At 37.7% G+C, this 17,242-nt stretch overlaps 1 protein-coding gene across 3 annotated transcripts in view; it reads right to left on the bottom strand.

Moving 5' to 3' along the window:
- The window catches only part of NGLY1 (N-glycanase 1), a 67,074-nt gene that overhangs the window by 14,784 nt on the left and 35,048 nt on the right, over positions 1–17,242 (bottom strand). For all 3 annotated transcript variants that reach the window (XM_021071437.1, XM_013981422.2, XM_021071438.1), the window contains exons 4-9: positions 15,806–15,971; positions 8,620–8,842; positions 6,080–6,201; positions 4,403–4,548; positions 2,043–2,153; positions 645–809 (exon numbers count right to left, since the gene is read on the bottom strand). In XM_021071437.1, the coding sequence (XP_020927096.1) occupies positions 645–809; positions 2,043–2,153; positions 4,403–4,548; positions 6,080–6,201; positions 8,620–8,842; positions 15,806–15,971 (933 nt within the window). The remainder of the gene's footprint in view (positions 1–644; positions 810–2,042; positions 2,154–4,402; positions 4,549–6,079; positions 6,202–8,619; positions 8,843–15,805; positions 15,972–17,242) is intronic.

Below are 17,242 nucleotides of genomic sequence, written 5' to 3' on the forward strand. Positions count from 1 at the left end.
ATTGGAAGGGAACTTTGGTTATTTCTGATGTCTGGTTGACTCTTTCTTCTTTTTGTTTTGCTTTTTAGGGCTTCAATTGCGGCATATGGAATTTCCCAGACCAAGAGTCAAACTGGAGCTACAGCTGCTGGCCTACACCACAGCCACAGCTATGCCAGATCTGAGCTGCATCTGCAACCTACACCAGAGGTTGGGCAACGCTGGATCCGCAACCCACTGAGCAAGGCCAGGGATCAAACCCACATCCTCATGGATACAGTGGGATTCATTTCTGCTGTGCCACAACAGGAACTTCCTGGTTGTTTATTTCTTAATCTGGACAGTGGTTACATGAGGAACCACAATTTGTGAAAATCTGTTACTCTGTATACATATAATTTGTGCATTTTTATACACTTCAGTAAAAGTTATACTGTACTAGAAATTTACATAAGAAAAATAATAAAAAATGCCACTTTAATTGCTTTGCTAACTCATGTAATTATACTATGTCGATCAATTACTGGTTCTCTTCAAATGTTTACATTTTTCCGTAAGACTCTGAAAAGTTCATTGAAAGGTCATGGTCAGTGCATTTTTCTGTACATGAATGGCACAGGAAGGAAGTGAGAAAAGTGAGATCATCATCTGTATGAATTAAATACCTCTGGACCCATTTCTCCTCGGGCCACTCTCCAGGCCACGGACCCAGATATCCTTCCGCCAAGTTCTCCAGGCTTAGGGCTTCGGGGAGATATAAATTCAACAAGCTCCACAATTATCCTTTGGAGAAGTTCTTTTCTTCTGTTTTCTGACAAAGATATTTGCCTCTGTAATTCATGTTAAAAAAAAGTCAAGATCAGGAGAATGAGAGGTCCATCTCTAAGTATGAATGTCATTAAGACATTCGGATTGTAATGGGATCTTAAAAGAACCAACTTTATTTTCAACCATATACATATTTGGAAAATAGAAAGGACACTGTAGAAATGTAAAATAGTTTTACAAATTTTATGTTAAGCAATCACTTAACACCCACATCCAACTTTCCATGCCCTTTACTGGCCTAGATTTAAAAGAGAGGCAGCAGCTTCTGTTTCTGGATGTGATAGACTAGCTTGTGTCAGACCAACTGTCCTGCTGAGAAAGGCAAGGACAGCAGTGGACAACACACACAGACACCCCAACACTTGCTTGAGTGTAACAGAGAGCTACCAAAGTAGCTCAAACCGAAGAAGCTAAGATTCCAAGGGAAGAAATAAACTGAGTTGACCTGAACTGCACCTCTCCTCCCTTTCTGCCAATAGTGGCACGAGGAGCCAAGCTCAAATCAGGCCAGGGAGCTGAAATGCAAAGCAGAGTTTGAAGCAGAATTGTCAGTGCTGGGGAGTAAATTGCTGGAGCTCAAGTAATACCCTAGGTTTTCAGCCTCAGATCTCGGAAGGGCTATACACTATAAGTAAGGTGAAATCCCAGTACAAGACAACTCACCTTGAATCTCAGTCACTGTAAGGTGATTGACCCTATTCTAACTGCCTGCCAGAAGCAAAATTAGTTGTTTTTTAAAACGTGAAAATACACACACACGGCAAAAAAAATTCAGTACTACAAAAGGGGTATAAAAATAAAAGCTGAAACTTCCCTCTTGGACCCCCAGTTCCTCTTTTCAAAAATAGTCACTGTTAATAATTTCCTGTGCCTTGTTTCAGAAATTTCCATACTTGGAGGGGGATGTGTGTGTAATTATAACTCAAGACTCCTTTACTTCAAAAAATAAGACAACATACATTTTACATGGAGTATTAAACAAATTGAGACATTGTTTCACTAAACTTTGAGATATGACAATTTAATGCAGAAATAAAAACCTCCCACAATATTTAAAATGAGTTCTCAAGGAGATTTTCAAAGAACAAAAAGACATTTAATACACTTAAATATTTTTGTTTCCAAAATAATGCTACTACTTTAGGAACTTCAATGGGTTAAAAAATGGCTATTTTTTCATTGTATAAAAGAAATCGCAAATGTTCCCGCAAAAATGACAAATGCCCATCACATACCTGCTTATTAAGTCCATTAATAGTTTCTCGAAGTAACTCTTCTTTAATTTTAGTTCTTCTGGAGATTACCTCTTCATGTTTACAAGAATATCGCCAAGTGACATCAACCACCTCGAATTATAGGATATAAATATTTAATAAGATTACAACCATCAGCCTTGATTGCTAAATACCTAGAATGCATGCAATTCTTAAACAGAATTTTTTAAATGCTATCCTTTGAAGTTTAAAAATCTGCTAAAAAAATTAGAGAATATGTTTTTTAATTTATTTTCTAATTGGTACACTTCCAAGAAAGACTGAATACGAGATGAAATTTTCAGAACATTTAGCTGATTTCACAAAATTCAACAAAACTCCATTTTTATTGTGTTGAACATATAAATTATAAATGTACATAAATATAGTACAGATTTTTTTTTTTTTTGGGCTATGGCATATGAAAATTCCCAGGCCAGGGGCTGAACCTGCTCTACAGCAGAGAAAACACGGGCCCCTAACTGCTACACCACCAGGGAACTTCCTGGAACTGATTTTTAACAAAGATGCAAAGATAATTCAATGGAGAAAGGATAATTTTTTCAACTAGTGGTTCTAAAACAATTTGTTATCTGTATGCAAAATAATTTCAATTCACACCTTGGACTACATATAAGAATTAACCACAAATGGCTCAAAAACACAAATGTAAAACTACAACTACAGACTTTTAAAAGAAAATGTGGGAGAAAGTCCTTTTGGCTTGGGCTAGGTAAACATCTCTTAGATATAACATCAAAAAGCAAGATCGGGGAGTTCCTGTCGTGGCGCAGTGGTTAACAAATCTGACTAGGAACCACAAGGTTGCGGGTTTGATCTCTGGCCTTGCTCAGTGGGTTAACGATCCGGCGTTGCCGTGAGCTGTGGTGTAGGTTGCAGACGCGGCTCGGATCCCGCGTTGCTGTGGCTCTGGCGTGGGCCTGTGGCTACAGCTCCGATTCAACCCCTAGCCTGGGAACCTCCATATGTCGTGGGTGCAGCCCTAGAAAGGCGAAAAGGCAAAAAGGCAAAAAGACAAAAAAAAAAAAAAAGCAAGATCCATAAAATAACAATTTGATTAAGTGGACTTCATCAATTTCTTCTCTTCAAAAATCACTGGGAGAATAAAAAGCCAAGCCACAAACAGGGAGAAAGTCTTTGCAAAACATAATTTGAAAAAGAACTTGTATTCAGAATACATAAAGAACTCTCAAAGACCCAACAAGAAAATGAACCCAATTTTAAAAAATGTGCAAAGCAGACAAATGGATGACAAATAAGCACATAAAAGAATGCTCAATATTCATCCTTAGGGAAATATAAATGAAACCACAATGCAATACCACCACTTATCTATCAAAAGGGTGAAAATGAGAAAGTCAGACCACACTATTAGGAGGAATATGGAGAAACTGAGAATCCTCACATACTGCTGGTGAGAAGCTAAAATGGCACCATCCCTTTGGAAAACAGTTTAGCAGTTACTTAAAAAGACACTGGAATTCCCGTTGTGGCTCAGTGCATTACGAACCTGACTAGTATTCATGAGGACGCAGGTTGGATCCCCAGCCTCACTCAGTGGGTTAAGAATCCGGCGTTGCTGTGAGCTATGGTGTAGGTCTCAGACGTGGCTCAGATCCTATGTTGCTGTAGCTGTAGTGTAGTCCAGCAGCTGTAGCTCTGATTCAACCCCTAGCCTGGAAACTTCCATATGCTGTGTGTGTGACCCTAAAAAGATTAAAAAAAAAAAAAAAGTTAAGACATACACCTATAATATGACTCGGTCATTCCATTTCAGGCATTTAACAAAGGGAAAAGAAAGCATATACCCATATGAAGACTTGTCCCTCAATGTTCATAGCAACTTTATTTGACATAGTAAAACTGGAAAATATCCCAATGTCCATCAACAGGCAAATGGATAAACAAACTATGGTCCATTCATACAATGAAAAGAATCAACTACTGATACAGGAAAAAACAAGGGTGAATCTCAAAATAATTATGCTGAGCAAAACGATCCCCCCTCAATCAAAAGGAGTACATGTGATTCCATTCATATAAAACTTTAGAAATGCATATTAATCTATAGTCTCAGAAAGTAAGTTTGTGGCTGTCTGGAGAAGGGCAAGAAAGGATAATGCAGAACTCAAGGGATAAGGAATGTGCTCACTACCTCAATTGCAAAGGTGATTCCATGGGTGAATACAGAGGACAACATTTATTAAGTTGTCCACTTTAAATACACGCTGCTTATTTTATGTCAACTATACCTTCAAAAGCTATCAAAAAAGGAAAAATAATCTGATGCTTAGAAAACATTTTTTTCTCATAGGAGCTACCTCATCTTTAGAAAATGCGATGACATAGGACAGCTTCTTGCCCCACCCTATTTCATAGAGGAGGGGCTTGTCGCAGACATCTTCACAGGGGTCACAGTGCAGCCAGCGCTGCTGAGAAGGGGAATAGACTTCAGTCCAGACGTGGTCTGCTCAAGTGAGAGAAAGGACAGCGAGAGAAAGAGGAAACCAGAGTCAATTTTATAAAAGCAGAAAGACTTCCAACAACTATGGAATGCCTAAGATGAGAACCATATAATAATATGCAACATTCTAAATTTTAATTAATAAGACCAAGCATTTTGAGGCCCACAAGACTCTAGAACATTTGTTCTAATTTTTCTGTCTCCTTGAAATCCTTGAAAATGTTTTGGAAAATCTTCTTTAATATAATCAGTTTTAGGCTTAATTAAAAAATAATGTGAGCTGGGAGTTCCCTTCGTGGCTCAGTGGTTAACCAATCTGACTAGGAACCATGAGGTTTCAGGTTCGATCCCTGGCCTTGCTCAGTGGGTTAAGGATCCGGCGTTGCCATGAACTGTGATGTAGGTTGCAGACATGGCTCGGATCTGGTGTTGCTGTGGCTCTGGCGTAGGCCAGCAGCAACAGCTCCCATTAGACCCCTAGCCTGGGAACCTCCATATGCCACGGGTGAGGCCCTAAAAAAGACAAAAAGACAAAAAATAAATAAAAAATGTGAGCTATAACTTTAAAAAAGCAAACATATTGAACAGCACCAAGAACATAGGACCAATGCATGGTTTGCTAATGTAAAGCAGTTAGTTCCACTATAAAACGGCAGTTTCTCTAGACCTCTAAGGCCTAGATCAGCTGAGGTCTAACAGAGGAGCTCTGGTTAATGATGTCTGATGTGTGACTGTCAGAGAACAATTAACTATTAGGTGAAGATTTCATTTTATTCTAACAAGACAACAAAAATCTAAAAAGGAAAACTTTTTAAATATGTAAAGTACACAAGTCGTAACTAAATAAGGACCATATAAACGTCACATAACTTTTTATTAATTTTTATTGTATACTGAGTTAAGATTACTAAATCTTTTATACTAATCTCTATAATAATGAAGACATCTACAGTAATTATTACATGTACTAATATATAAACAGCATAACTAAAAATGTCATGATAAATGTTAATAAAAAAATGTTTATAGGAGTTCCCGTCGTGGCGCAGTGGTTAATGAATCCGACTAGGAACCATGAGGTTGCGGGTTCGGTCCCTGCCCTTGCTCAGTGGGTTAATGATCCGGCGTTGTTGCCGTGAGCTGTGGCGTAGGTTGCAGACGCGGCTCGGATCCCGCGTTGCTGTGGCTCTGGCGTAGGCCGGTGGCTACAGCTCCAATTCGACCCCTAGCCTGGGAACCTTCATATGCTGCGGGAGCGGCCCAAGAAATGGCAACAACAACAACAACAACAACAACAACAAAAGACAAAAAAAAAAAATGTTTATAGTGCAAAGTATCAGGCAAAATGCTCAGGATTCTACAAAAGATTTGTACTCCCCATAAAAAACCTGTGAGGCTGATACTACAATTATTTACAGAAGGCAAATGGAAACTCAGACTGACAAGGCCAGAAAGTGACAGAAAACAAGACTGGACTGGACACCAATCCTTAAGTTTGCAAAGCTCCCCTGGTCTCTGTTCACCACATTCGCACCTGTGTAATCCCAAACATAGCGAGCTTCAAAGCCTAAGGCTCGACAGCACAGGGTGAAACAATTGGCCCACTCGCCACAGCGTCCACATCTTGTCTCCAAAAGCTTCTCAGGATTATTATACCTGGTTTAAAATAACACAAAAAGCTTTGCTTCATTATCGCAATCGAGAATTTTAAAGAATTTATATTACCTTTGTGATAAACAGCACTATTTCTTAACTTCATATTCTTAAATAATGATTAAAGAGCCTGGAACATATGAGGTATGGTGCTAGAATCTTGGGTGAAAAATCAGTGGTACAGCCTTCAAAGAGCTTACAGTACTAAGAGAGACAAGGAAAGAATGCAAATGATTTTAATACCTGGCAGAATGTGATATAAACCATACAACAGGTTGGAATTAGTGCTGTGGGAGAGGTTGGGGAGGAGAGCTTGTATTTGAACCGGGTATTGAAGGATGGGCAGGTTTTGGACAGGCAGAAATTCTCTAGGAAATCTGCTTCTTAAGCATTAGAATTATTCTAACAAGTAATTCTAAAAAGCAACAGGTAATTAACAAGCTCATTGTACTTAAAAGGTAAAAACTTCAACACGCTAAAGATTTTAAAACTTACTTAACTTTATATAAAATATTATTTTTCTAAGTTTTTTTTTTTTTTTTTTTTCCTTTTTAGGGCTGCACCTGCAGCATACGGAAGTTCCTGGGCTAGGGGTCGAATTGGAGTTGCAGCTGCTGGCCTACGCCACAGCCACACCAGATCCAAGCTGCATCTGCAACCTATGCTGCACCTTGCAGCAATGCTGGATCCTTAACCCACTGAGCAAGGCCAGGGATCAATCCCTCATCCTTATGGATACTAGTCTGGTTCTTAACCTGCTGAGCCATAATGGGAACTCCTTCTAATGATCATTTTGATTGAAATTTTAGTCTTCTGAACTACTTAAAAGTGTTGCTAATTTCAAAGTTGCTATTTGAAATATGTTTGCAACATTCTCCCCCCACCCCCACCCCACCCCCATGCCCTCAGGATGCAGAAGTCCCCAGGTCAGGGATGGAACCTGACCCACAGCAGTGACAACACAAGATCCTTAACTCATTGAAGAACCACCAGGGAATTCCTGCAACATTCTTTTAGAGTTACTCCAATTACAAAATTGGAGTGAAAAAGCCTGGTAGGAAGGAAACAGTTTTCTGAATGAATTGGGCCTGCAGTGACAAACTGGTCTTAAATTAAGCAGATGCTCTTGCATGAACTAAGTTAAATGACTTATCATTTTGGTAATGTAGCTGCTGAAAAAAGTTGTCTATTTAGATGAAGAAGTAACAACAGCATAATTAGAGCATGCTATGCCTGGTACCACTTGTGCCAAGCTGAAAGGTCAGCTTAGTCCCTAATTAACAGTGTTCATCCTCCCAACCCCTTATACAGAGAACAGCTAACAGTAAGACAAGTATATGATTAGAAGGGAAACAAATAACACTCTGTATAAATACCTTTGTTAGCCTCTGACCTTCCACACTGCAGTTATCAGTCTATATCCAACTGCCTAGGGTTTATGAGGAGAGGGATTTAATTATATATATTAATTATGTATAATTAATATATATATATTTTACCTTCAAACATTTCCAAAGTACCTGTGCAAATGTATGCTGAATGAAAAAATAACTCTATTATTTTAGAGAATTATTGAATACTGAATTCTTTTTATCTTATCACAGGACTGATTCCTAGTTAGGAAAGAACTGAGTTCCTAAGCCCCCAAAATTAAGTACTGCAAAAACTTGGTATCTTTTTTTGCCTGATGATACAACCAAACTTTACAAGCAGTGCCAATTAAGAATATCTGATAAAAGACTTACAAATTGAAGGATAGAAAAAGTTAAAAATTCCAATTCCCTCAGTTTAAAATTTAGTGATATGAAGGCAGGTTAAGTTGGGGGGGGGAGGCACGTAATTGAAACAAACTTCTGTCATTTAAAATAAAATATGCGGTACCACACTGTACTATACTTTCACCTTCTATGCCACCACCTGATGATTTGAAGTACGGCACTGTATTTACTATCACAGTGATCAGTATTAATGTTTTAGCATCACTTTTATTTGCTACCGGTATTATTAAAGTTATCAAAATGTTACCATTTATGCATTAAAAGAAGAAAAATACAAGATTTACAGCATTAAATTCCTAGGACTAAACTCAATTTATATTCAAGAGTCAACAAACTTTTCCTCTAAAAAGCCAGACGGTAAATATTTTAGATTTTGCAGGCCATATGGTCTCTGTTGCCAGTATTCAACTCTGCCATGAAAATGTGAAAACAGTCACAGACCATAAGTTAATGGAGCAGCATGGATGTGTTGGAATAAAATTTTATTTACAAGACAGGATGTGGGCTGAATTTAGCCCATCAGCCATAGCTTGATGACCCCTGTCCTAGAGTAGTATATTTCTAATAATTAAAATGAAGGTTAAAAGTTGATTTAATGAAATTCTCTTCTAACCGTTTTGACTGTGGTCCATAGGCTACTCACCTTGGGAATCGATTGCTGAGCTGGCAGGCATCACAGTAGTGATCTTCTACTCTGTCTGCGCCCCACTTCCGCTCATCATCACTGGGGAACAATGAGGTGCCTCTAGACTTGGTCTGGCCACCACATTTACTGCATGCCATGTCATTCACCCAGTGGAAAAACTCTTCCTTAAACCAGTGTAAAAGCTCCAGCAAAAGAAAATCCTCCTCATTTAAATGAGTACCTGAGGAGTTGAAACAGAACTAAGTAAGATTTTAAGCAGAAAAAATAAAAACACCCACATATATTTTATTCACAAATATGAAGCTGAAATATATGAAAACAGAAGAGCTAAAAGGCCTTCAAAAATAAGATGTGGAGAGAATTGTCAGTGTATTGTGAAGTAGGCTGAATACAATGATGTGATCCACTGCACATTCAAGGCAGTCGGACTTGACTGTTGCATCCTCTAACCTCCACCATGCGTTTACATGGGAGCTGAACAAAATCTCTTAGGGAACTGCTGTCAGTTTGGAATTCATCCCAAAGCATGAGAGAGGTAAGAAAATAAGTCTGATTTTGAAAAACATTTTTAAATGACCACATTAAATTGTTATCAGATATATACACAAGTATATATGAAACAATCACAAAATTACAGGCAGAAATTACAGAATTCTGGACACTTTAAAAATCATCCTATTAGTTTTTCTGTTAGTGCTTCTACTGTAGAATATAATTCATCTGTGAATACTCACCACAAAACACATAAAAACAAACCATGTAAACAATATAGTTTTTTAAAAATGTTTTGAATTTTTTAAAATATTTTTTTTTATTTGGCAGATTTCAAACTTAAAGTTGCAAGAACAGTAAAAAGAAATCTATATTCTTCCCCCAGAATCCACTTAAATTTTGCCAATTTTCCCAGCAATGACATTTAGTAACAAAGAATCTAATCCAAGGACACATGTTGCACTCGGTTGTGTTTCCAGCCTCTTTATTCAGGAACAATACATATAGTTTTATATTGTAAGCATGTAAGCATGACATGTTATATCCATTTTATCAAATAAAAAGATCTTTCTTGATCATATTCAAGAGCACAGTATCTCTAGGAAGAAAGAAAGGGGAGGGGAAAAGAATCTGGGAGACATATACTGGGGGTTCTCATTTCTATCTTTAATATTTTATTATTAAAAAGTAATAAAACATGTATATGAAGAAAACATGGCGTAACGTTAAGATTAATAAAGTCTGATGCTGGTCACAGGTGTTTGAGATGTTACATTTTATTCCTGTAATTATGTTTCCTATATTTCACAATAAAAAACTACAGAGGAAAATAACTACAGAGAATATTAAAAGGCCAAAATACATTATGTTCTTCAACAGGAAAATTCAGTATTCACAAACTGCTAATTCTCCACAACTAATCTGTACTTTAATGCAATCTCAACTGAAATTATAAAATAATTTTTCATAAAAGTTGACAAGCTAACTGCAAAATTCATGTGAAAGAGAAAATGCATAAAATAGTCTACACAACTTAGACTAAGAATGAGATAAAGAATGTATACATGTATGTATAACTGGGTCACCATATTATACAGCAGAAAATTGACAGAACACTGTAAACCAGCTATAATGGAAAAAAATAAAAATCATTATATTAAAAAAATGAGATAAATGTCTACTACACATCAAAATACATTACAAAGTTCTAATAATTAAACAGTTCTGTTATTGGTAAAGGAGAGACAAATAGATCAATGAAATGAAACAGTCATGAAAGACAGATTTCTAAGTGACACACTATATAAAACTATAAAGTAGTTCTAAGAGGATGTTCAATAAATAGTACTGGGACAAGTACCATCCAAATATAAGATTCCTACTCCATTCATTTCAATACATGTGTGTATAAATATATACATACATATTTATATATATATAATATATTCAGAGAGGGGATATTGTAAAAGTAACAGTAGAAGTTTTTGGTTATTATTTTGGGATAGAAATGAAACATAACTGTAAAAATAATGAAATAATGGAAAACTTCATTCTTAAATTGTATAACGTTTGAATTTCAAAAGATGAACTAAATTAAATTAAACAAAGAATTCTGGGAGAAAGATACAATGTGTCTAACAAAGAAAAGTATCCAGGATATATTAAGAGCTTCTATAAATCAGTAAGAATATTAACAAACACATTAGAAAAATTAGTAAGGTCCACAAAAGAAGTTCAATAATTTCACTAAGTCAAAAAAAATACTCTCAGATGCTTATGGTATAAAGTGGAAGGCAGTCTGTTTGGCAGGGATCTGCTATAGTGTAAAAGATCCCTTGCAACTCATATCTTTCTTATAGTATAAAAGAAAACTCTTGACACTCTTATATCTATTCCAAATAAACATCTGTTCATGTATGCCCAGGCGTGTTTTCTTGACAAGGATCTTTACTGTAGCAGTTTTTAGAACAGGGAAAAATGGTAAGCAATCTCAATGTCCATCAGTGGGGAACTGTATAAATAACACTGCTTACGTACCAGAGCACTAGGGAGGGTGGAAATGATTTCCAAGATACATTAGTAAACAAAAAAACACCAAGGAGCTGAATATACAGATCATAAATTTTACATAAACCCATGAAACTTAAAAATATTTTTACAGATGACTAGTTATGGGTGTACATACACAGGAAAAGATATGAAAAGGAACACATCAGGTGATAATAGCTGTTATCTCTGCAAGAGGAGGAGCAGGACTGACTGGCAGGGAGAGCTTAGCATTTCCTGTACAGAGCAAAGTTTTTCCCCAAGAAAATTTTCATGAATGTTAGACTAAAAATGAACTTTTTAAAAATACAGCACTGCCAGAGTTCCCATCATGGCTCAGCAGTAATGAATCAGACTAGCATCCATGAGGACACAGGCTAGATTCCCAGCCTCACTGTGAGCTGTGGTGTAGGTTTCAGATACAGCTAGGATCCCACGTTGCTGTGGCTGTGGTGCAGGCCAGCAGCTGGAGCTCCAATTCAACCCCTAGCCTGGGAACTTTCATATGCTGTGGCATTAAAAAGACAAAAAAACAGCCAGCCCCTTTGGTAGGCTGGAAAATGGCCCGCCAAAAGATGTTCATTTTCTACCCTTGGTGCTTGTGAATGTTACCAAAAAAAAAAAAAAAAAAAAAAAGAAAGAAAGAAAGAAAAGAAATCCTTTGCAGATATGATTAAGGATTCTGGGATGGGGAGATTACCCTGGATTATTACATGTGGTCCTTCAATGCAATGACATGTGTCCTTTTAAGAGGGAAGCAGTGGGAAATTTTACACAGAGAAGGTGATTGGAGGAAATTTGAAGATGCTGATCTTGAAGACTGGAGTGATGCAGCCACAAGCCAAAGACTGCAAGCAGCCAGCAGAAGCTGGCAGAGGCAAGGAAAAGATTCTCCCCTAGAAGCCTCCAGGGGGTGTGGCCTGACCATCACCTTAATTTTCGCCCAATGATACTGATTATGGACTTCCAGAACTGTGAGAGAGTACATTTCTGTTGTTTTGAGGAACCAAGTTTGTGATGATTTGTTACAGCAGCCACAGAAGACTAATATACCCACTCCTTTGCCTCTCTGAGTCTTATTCCTTCTGCTACAGCCACAATGCCTTCCCTGCCACCCCTTAAACATGCCAAGCTCACTCCCATGCAGGGAGCCTTTGCAGCTGTTGGTGCCCAGTGAAAAGGAAATCACTGCTTTTAAGAAAACCCTTTCTTGGAGTTCCCATCATGGTTCAGTGGTTAACGATTTGGACTAGGAACCATAAGATTGCGAGTTTGATCCCTGGCCTTGCTCAGTGGGTTAAGGATCTGGCGTTGCCGCGAGCTGTGGTGTAGGTCGCAGACTCGGCTCGGATCCTGTGTTGCTGTGGCTGTGGTGTAGGCCTGTGGCTATAGCTACAATTAGACCCCTAGCCTGGGAACCTCCATATGCCTAGGGAGTGGCCGTAGAAAAGGCAAAAGGACAAAAAAAAAAAAAAAGAAAAAAAGAAAAGAAAACCCTTTTTTGATAACCCCATACCAAAACACATCTTTCCTAATCACTCTCTATTGTGTTATTCTGACTTGTCTTTCCATCACGTATTATTACCTGTCACATTTCAGTGTTTGTTTTTAGCTGTCTTCGTTGTTATGTTTCCAAGACCTAGAGCTATGCTTGTTATACAGTTAAGTACTCAGTAAATACTGGAATGATGACAGGAGGACTGAACAAACAAACAAGCCTCATGCTACTACTTAGACTCAATACTGCTCGTTCAACAGTCATAATCAAGATGGGAAAGGCAGGGAAGACAGCATACTTTGGTTGATGCATGTGGGCTCCTGGGTGCGGTAGCAGCTTCCCACAAGGAGGACTAGTGCACAGACAGGGAGGCCCATCTGAGGGTCCATGTTCCTTGGTCCTGCAAGATCCTAAATATTATCTCGAGAAATCAAAGTGGAGTCCTGCCTGTACAAGATAAGCTCAAAGACACAAGGGGTTAAAGGAAGGTCTGACTTAGATGCTAAATTCTGTGAAGAGAATATTCAGAGTGTGGAGAGCATATTTTTCAATTATAATCCAGGCTTTAAATTACTTAATTTTGCATCTTCAAACATACCATATAAATATATTTCTGGTAACTTTTCACGACAAAACTAAAATGAACAAGTTTAGGCTTTAACTCCATCCTATGAAACCATAGACATCAATGCACAAAAAGAGATGGAATAAGAAGAAAACCAGTAAAAACATCAGAAGAGGATGCCTCATCCTCAGACACAGCTTTAAGCTCAATATTCTGCCTCCCATGTCTTCATAGTCAACCTAGTAAGCCAAAGTAAATTTTCCAAAATGATAGGACTCTTCCTCTTCTAAAAAGGTGTTTCATTTGTGGGTGGAACAATCACACACAACAAACCCTCAGTCTTCCAGGCCAGAACCATCAAACCATGCTTCTCTGAGCCTTACCCATCTCTGGAGTTGCCTCAGGGGCTGGGCTCTATGCCCCCATTTTGCTTCAAACCAGAACACTTTTTCTCATTCAGAAACTCAGAAAAAAAATTTGTCTGGAGGGGAAAAAAAGATGTCATTTCATGAGGAAAGAATATCACCAGCCCAGGAATTCCTGTTGTGGCTCAGTGGTAATGAACTTGAATAATATCTGTGAAGACTCAGGTTCAATCCCTGGCCTCACTTAGTGGGTTAAGGATATGGCATGAGCTGTGGTGTATGTCGCAGACATGGCTCAGGTCCCGTACTGCTGTGGCTGTGGCATAGGTGGGCAGCTGCACCTCTGATTCAACTCCTAGCCAGGAAACTTCCACATGCTGCATATGCAGCCTTAAAAAAGCAAAACAAAACAAACAAAAAAAAGAGAGAGAGAAAAAAATCACTAGCCTGGACAGAGAAGGCCTTGTCATCACCATCTTAGTGCCACACAAGAAAAAGCCAAAAAAAAAAAAAAAAAAAAACAAAAAAAAAAAACCAAAACTTGAAGGCAAGAAAAAAGTTTATGGCAGGCATATTACCATAAACAATCCAGGCAACAGAGTAAGGGGAATATTTAAAGTGTCGCTGACAGAAAAAAACCACCAACCTAGAATTCTATTATCCCAGTAATTGCATCCTCCATCAGTGAAGGAGAAATAGACTTTCTCAGGCAAAGAAAAACTGAGGGACTTCAACTCTAGTAGACCTGCCCTGCAAGAAATAGTAATGGGAATTCTTCAGGAAGAAGAAAAGTGAATCATAAACTGGAGCCTGCATAAAGGAAGAGCATCAGAGAAGGAATGAATAAAGATAACAGAAGATCTGTTATTGTTATTTTCTTACTTATTCTAAAAAGTAACCACTTAAATTAACAAACTGGGTGATTACAGTAACTGGATAAGTGCAATAAGCAATGGCAGAGTCTTCAGGGAAGGAAACAGTTCTGTGAAGAGGTATCTGCACCATACATGAAGCCATATGATTCTGAGGATGAACAGATTAGCTAATGTTTACTGCAAACTAGGGTAATCAAAAGTATTGCAGAACCCTATAGAAAACACAGTTAAGAAATGACTTAACATATTATAGAATGAGTGTGTGTATATAATGTATATATACACATAACTGAATCACTTTGCTGTACAGCAGAAATTAACAAGAGTGTAAATCAACTTTACTTCAATTAAAAAAGAATGACTTAACAGGAGTTCCCGTTGTGGCGCAGTGGTTAACGAATCCGACTAGGAACCATGAGGTTGCGGGTTCGGTCCCTGCCCTTGCTCAGTGGGTTGACGATCCGGCGTTGCCGTGAGCTGTGGTGTAGGTTGCACACACGGCTCGGATCCCACGTTGCTATGGCTCTGGCGTAGGCCGGTGGCTACAGCTCCGATTGGACCCCTAGCCTGGGAACCTCCATATGCCGCGGGAGCGGCCCAAGAAATAGTTAAAAAGACAAAAAAAAAAAAGAATGCCTTAACAGATTAAAAACCAATTACATAAAAACTAAACAAAACAAAACAAAACAAAACCCAATTACATAAAAACTCAAAAAAGCTGAAGTTAGAAAATTTTAACAACTAAAATCCTAGGACCATTAATGAAAACAACAAATAATTACTGGTTGATGACTGTGGCCCATGTTGTCCTATTTCTTTATTTCTTAAAATTATCATTCCTATTTTTGAATGTAGAAACTGAGGCGTAGAGACTAAATCACCAGCATGGTGATGCTTGGGAAGAGGCAGAGCTGGATTTACGCCAGGCACACTTCACTATCCACACTCTTCATCAGTAACTATCTATTAAAGTGAGTCAGTCAACAACCTAACCAGAGGAATTAATTTTGAATATGGCTTTTCTCAGATTCACATTAAAATTCATTAATAATGCCATCATATATTCCATGGACTAAAGTTCTACCATATCTAAAAAAAAAAAAAAACCACAAACAAAACACATACAATGATTAAACTGCAAATACATATTTGAGTTTAAAAAAAAAGTTAAAATTTTAACAGATGTATGCAGGAGGTATATGCAATAAAACAAACTATTGTTGTACTTCTTAAAAATACAAATAGAACTAGGTTACATATTTATAATGTATAGAGCAAAAGGCACCACTTCAGGATTTATTTAGCATATTTTTAATACTGAATGGTTATGTAAAACCACTACCTTTATCCAATTTTCTAGCTCTAGATAACTTTTCTTGGGATCTTCGTTTTAGTTCTTGGACTGGAATACAAGCCAGTGCTTTCTCCTGGAGAGCAAGGTTCTCATATACCAGCACATGCTGTATGTTGGACCGGAGAACTTTTAGAATGACTGAATCACCAGTAACCTAATAGAAAGAAAGTAGTGAATTAGCTTTTCTCCATATGCCATAAAAATAACATAATTAAAAAAAAAAAACTGGTTCTATGCTTTCATAAATAAAGAGAAATGTATGGATTCACTGAAATATAATAATTATACACAAAACCCTTATAAAATTAGTATTAGGAGACAGCCAATTCTGTGTTACTAAGATATATCTATATTTTCATCTCAATATATTATGTTATTGAGTATGTATTTGGATATATTTCAGCAGGGATATGCTGAATTCTTGACCACAAGCTTGGATCAAGACAGTACTCTTAGCAATGCCACTGACAGACGTTTCAGTTTCAAATCCCTATAAACAACATTTTTTTTTAAAACAACTTTATACAGCATTAGCTTAAGGAGGACTATTCCTAAGGGATCAGGAAATTTTGAGAAATTCCTCAAAGAGGAAAGGCAGATACGAACGGACTAAAGAAAGGAACTATTCAGTATGCCCTCTAGAAGAACTGGTTATAAAAGCTAAAAAAAAAGTTCTCAAAACAATCCCAAGGAAGGGGCCTTGGAGTAAGCACCAAGACTGCCAGGCTCTGCAGGTGAGACAGCTGGACATTTTGCCTCTCTCCCTCCCCGCCCCGTCACTCCTTATCAACAAAAAGTGTGTCTCTGAGCAGTGGGGACGATGCTTAGATTCCCAAAAGCAAAGAGAATCATCCCAGCTCAGAAGTGGTGTGCTCTGGCATAGCCTGCCTTGCCTGTTCTGTCCCTCTCCACAAGTGCTAGAACCAGATGTGGTATTCACAGACAGGGCAGCAGGAACTCAAATTCCTAAGAATCTACAACAACCTGTACTGTTGGGAAGATGTTCTAAGATAAACAGCAGAAAGAGATACCCTGTAGCAATGGCAGCAAAAGGCAGAAAAAGAATAAAATGTCTCTCTTCAGATACTTAAGAGTATACTATACTCAGAGAAAGGAAACCATGCCTCCTGGAAATTAAATATTTAAACACCAAAATAAAGAGGCTCTGATGGTGTCAAACAGCAGAATAAATACAGCCAAGTGATCAATTAGAAGACTGAGCCAAGACATTTTCTGAAAATGCAGCACAAAAGAACATATATACACTGAGGATAAACCCAAAATTTCACAAAAATTCGCAAACAGGAATCCTAGAAAGTAGAGTCAAAAAAATGGAAGAGAAAAACTTCTCAAAGAAATAACAGAAAATTTCTGAGAGATGAAGAAAAAGCCAGTATGAATGGGAAAACCAAAACCAAAAACTAA

This window comes from Sus scrofa, chromosome 13 (assembly GCF_000003025.6).
Source record: "Sus scrofa isolate TJ Tabasco breed Duroc chromosome 13, Sscrofa11.1, whole genome shotgun sequence".
Classification (NCBI taxonomy): domain Eukaryota; kingdom Metazoa; phylum Chordata; class Mammalia; order Artiodactyla; family Suidae; genus Sus; species Sus scrofa.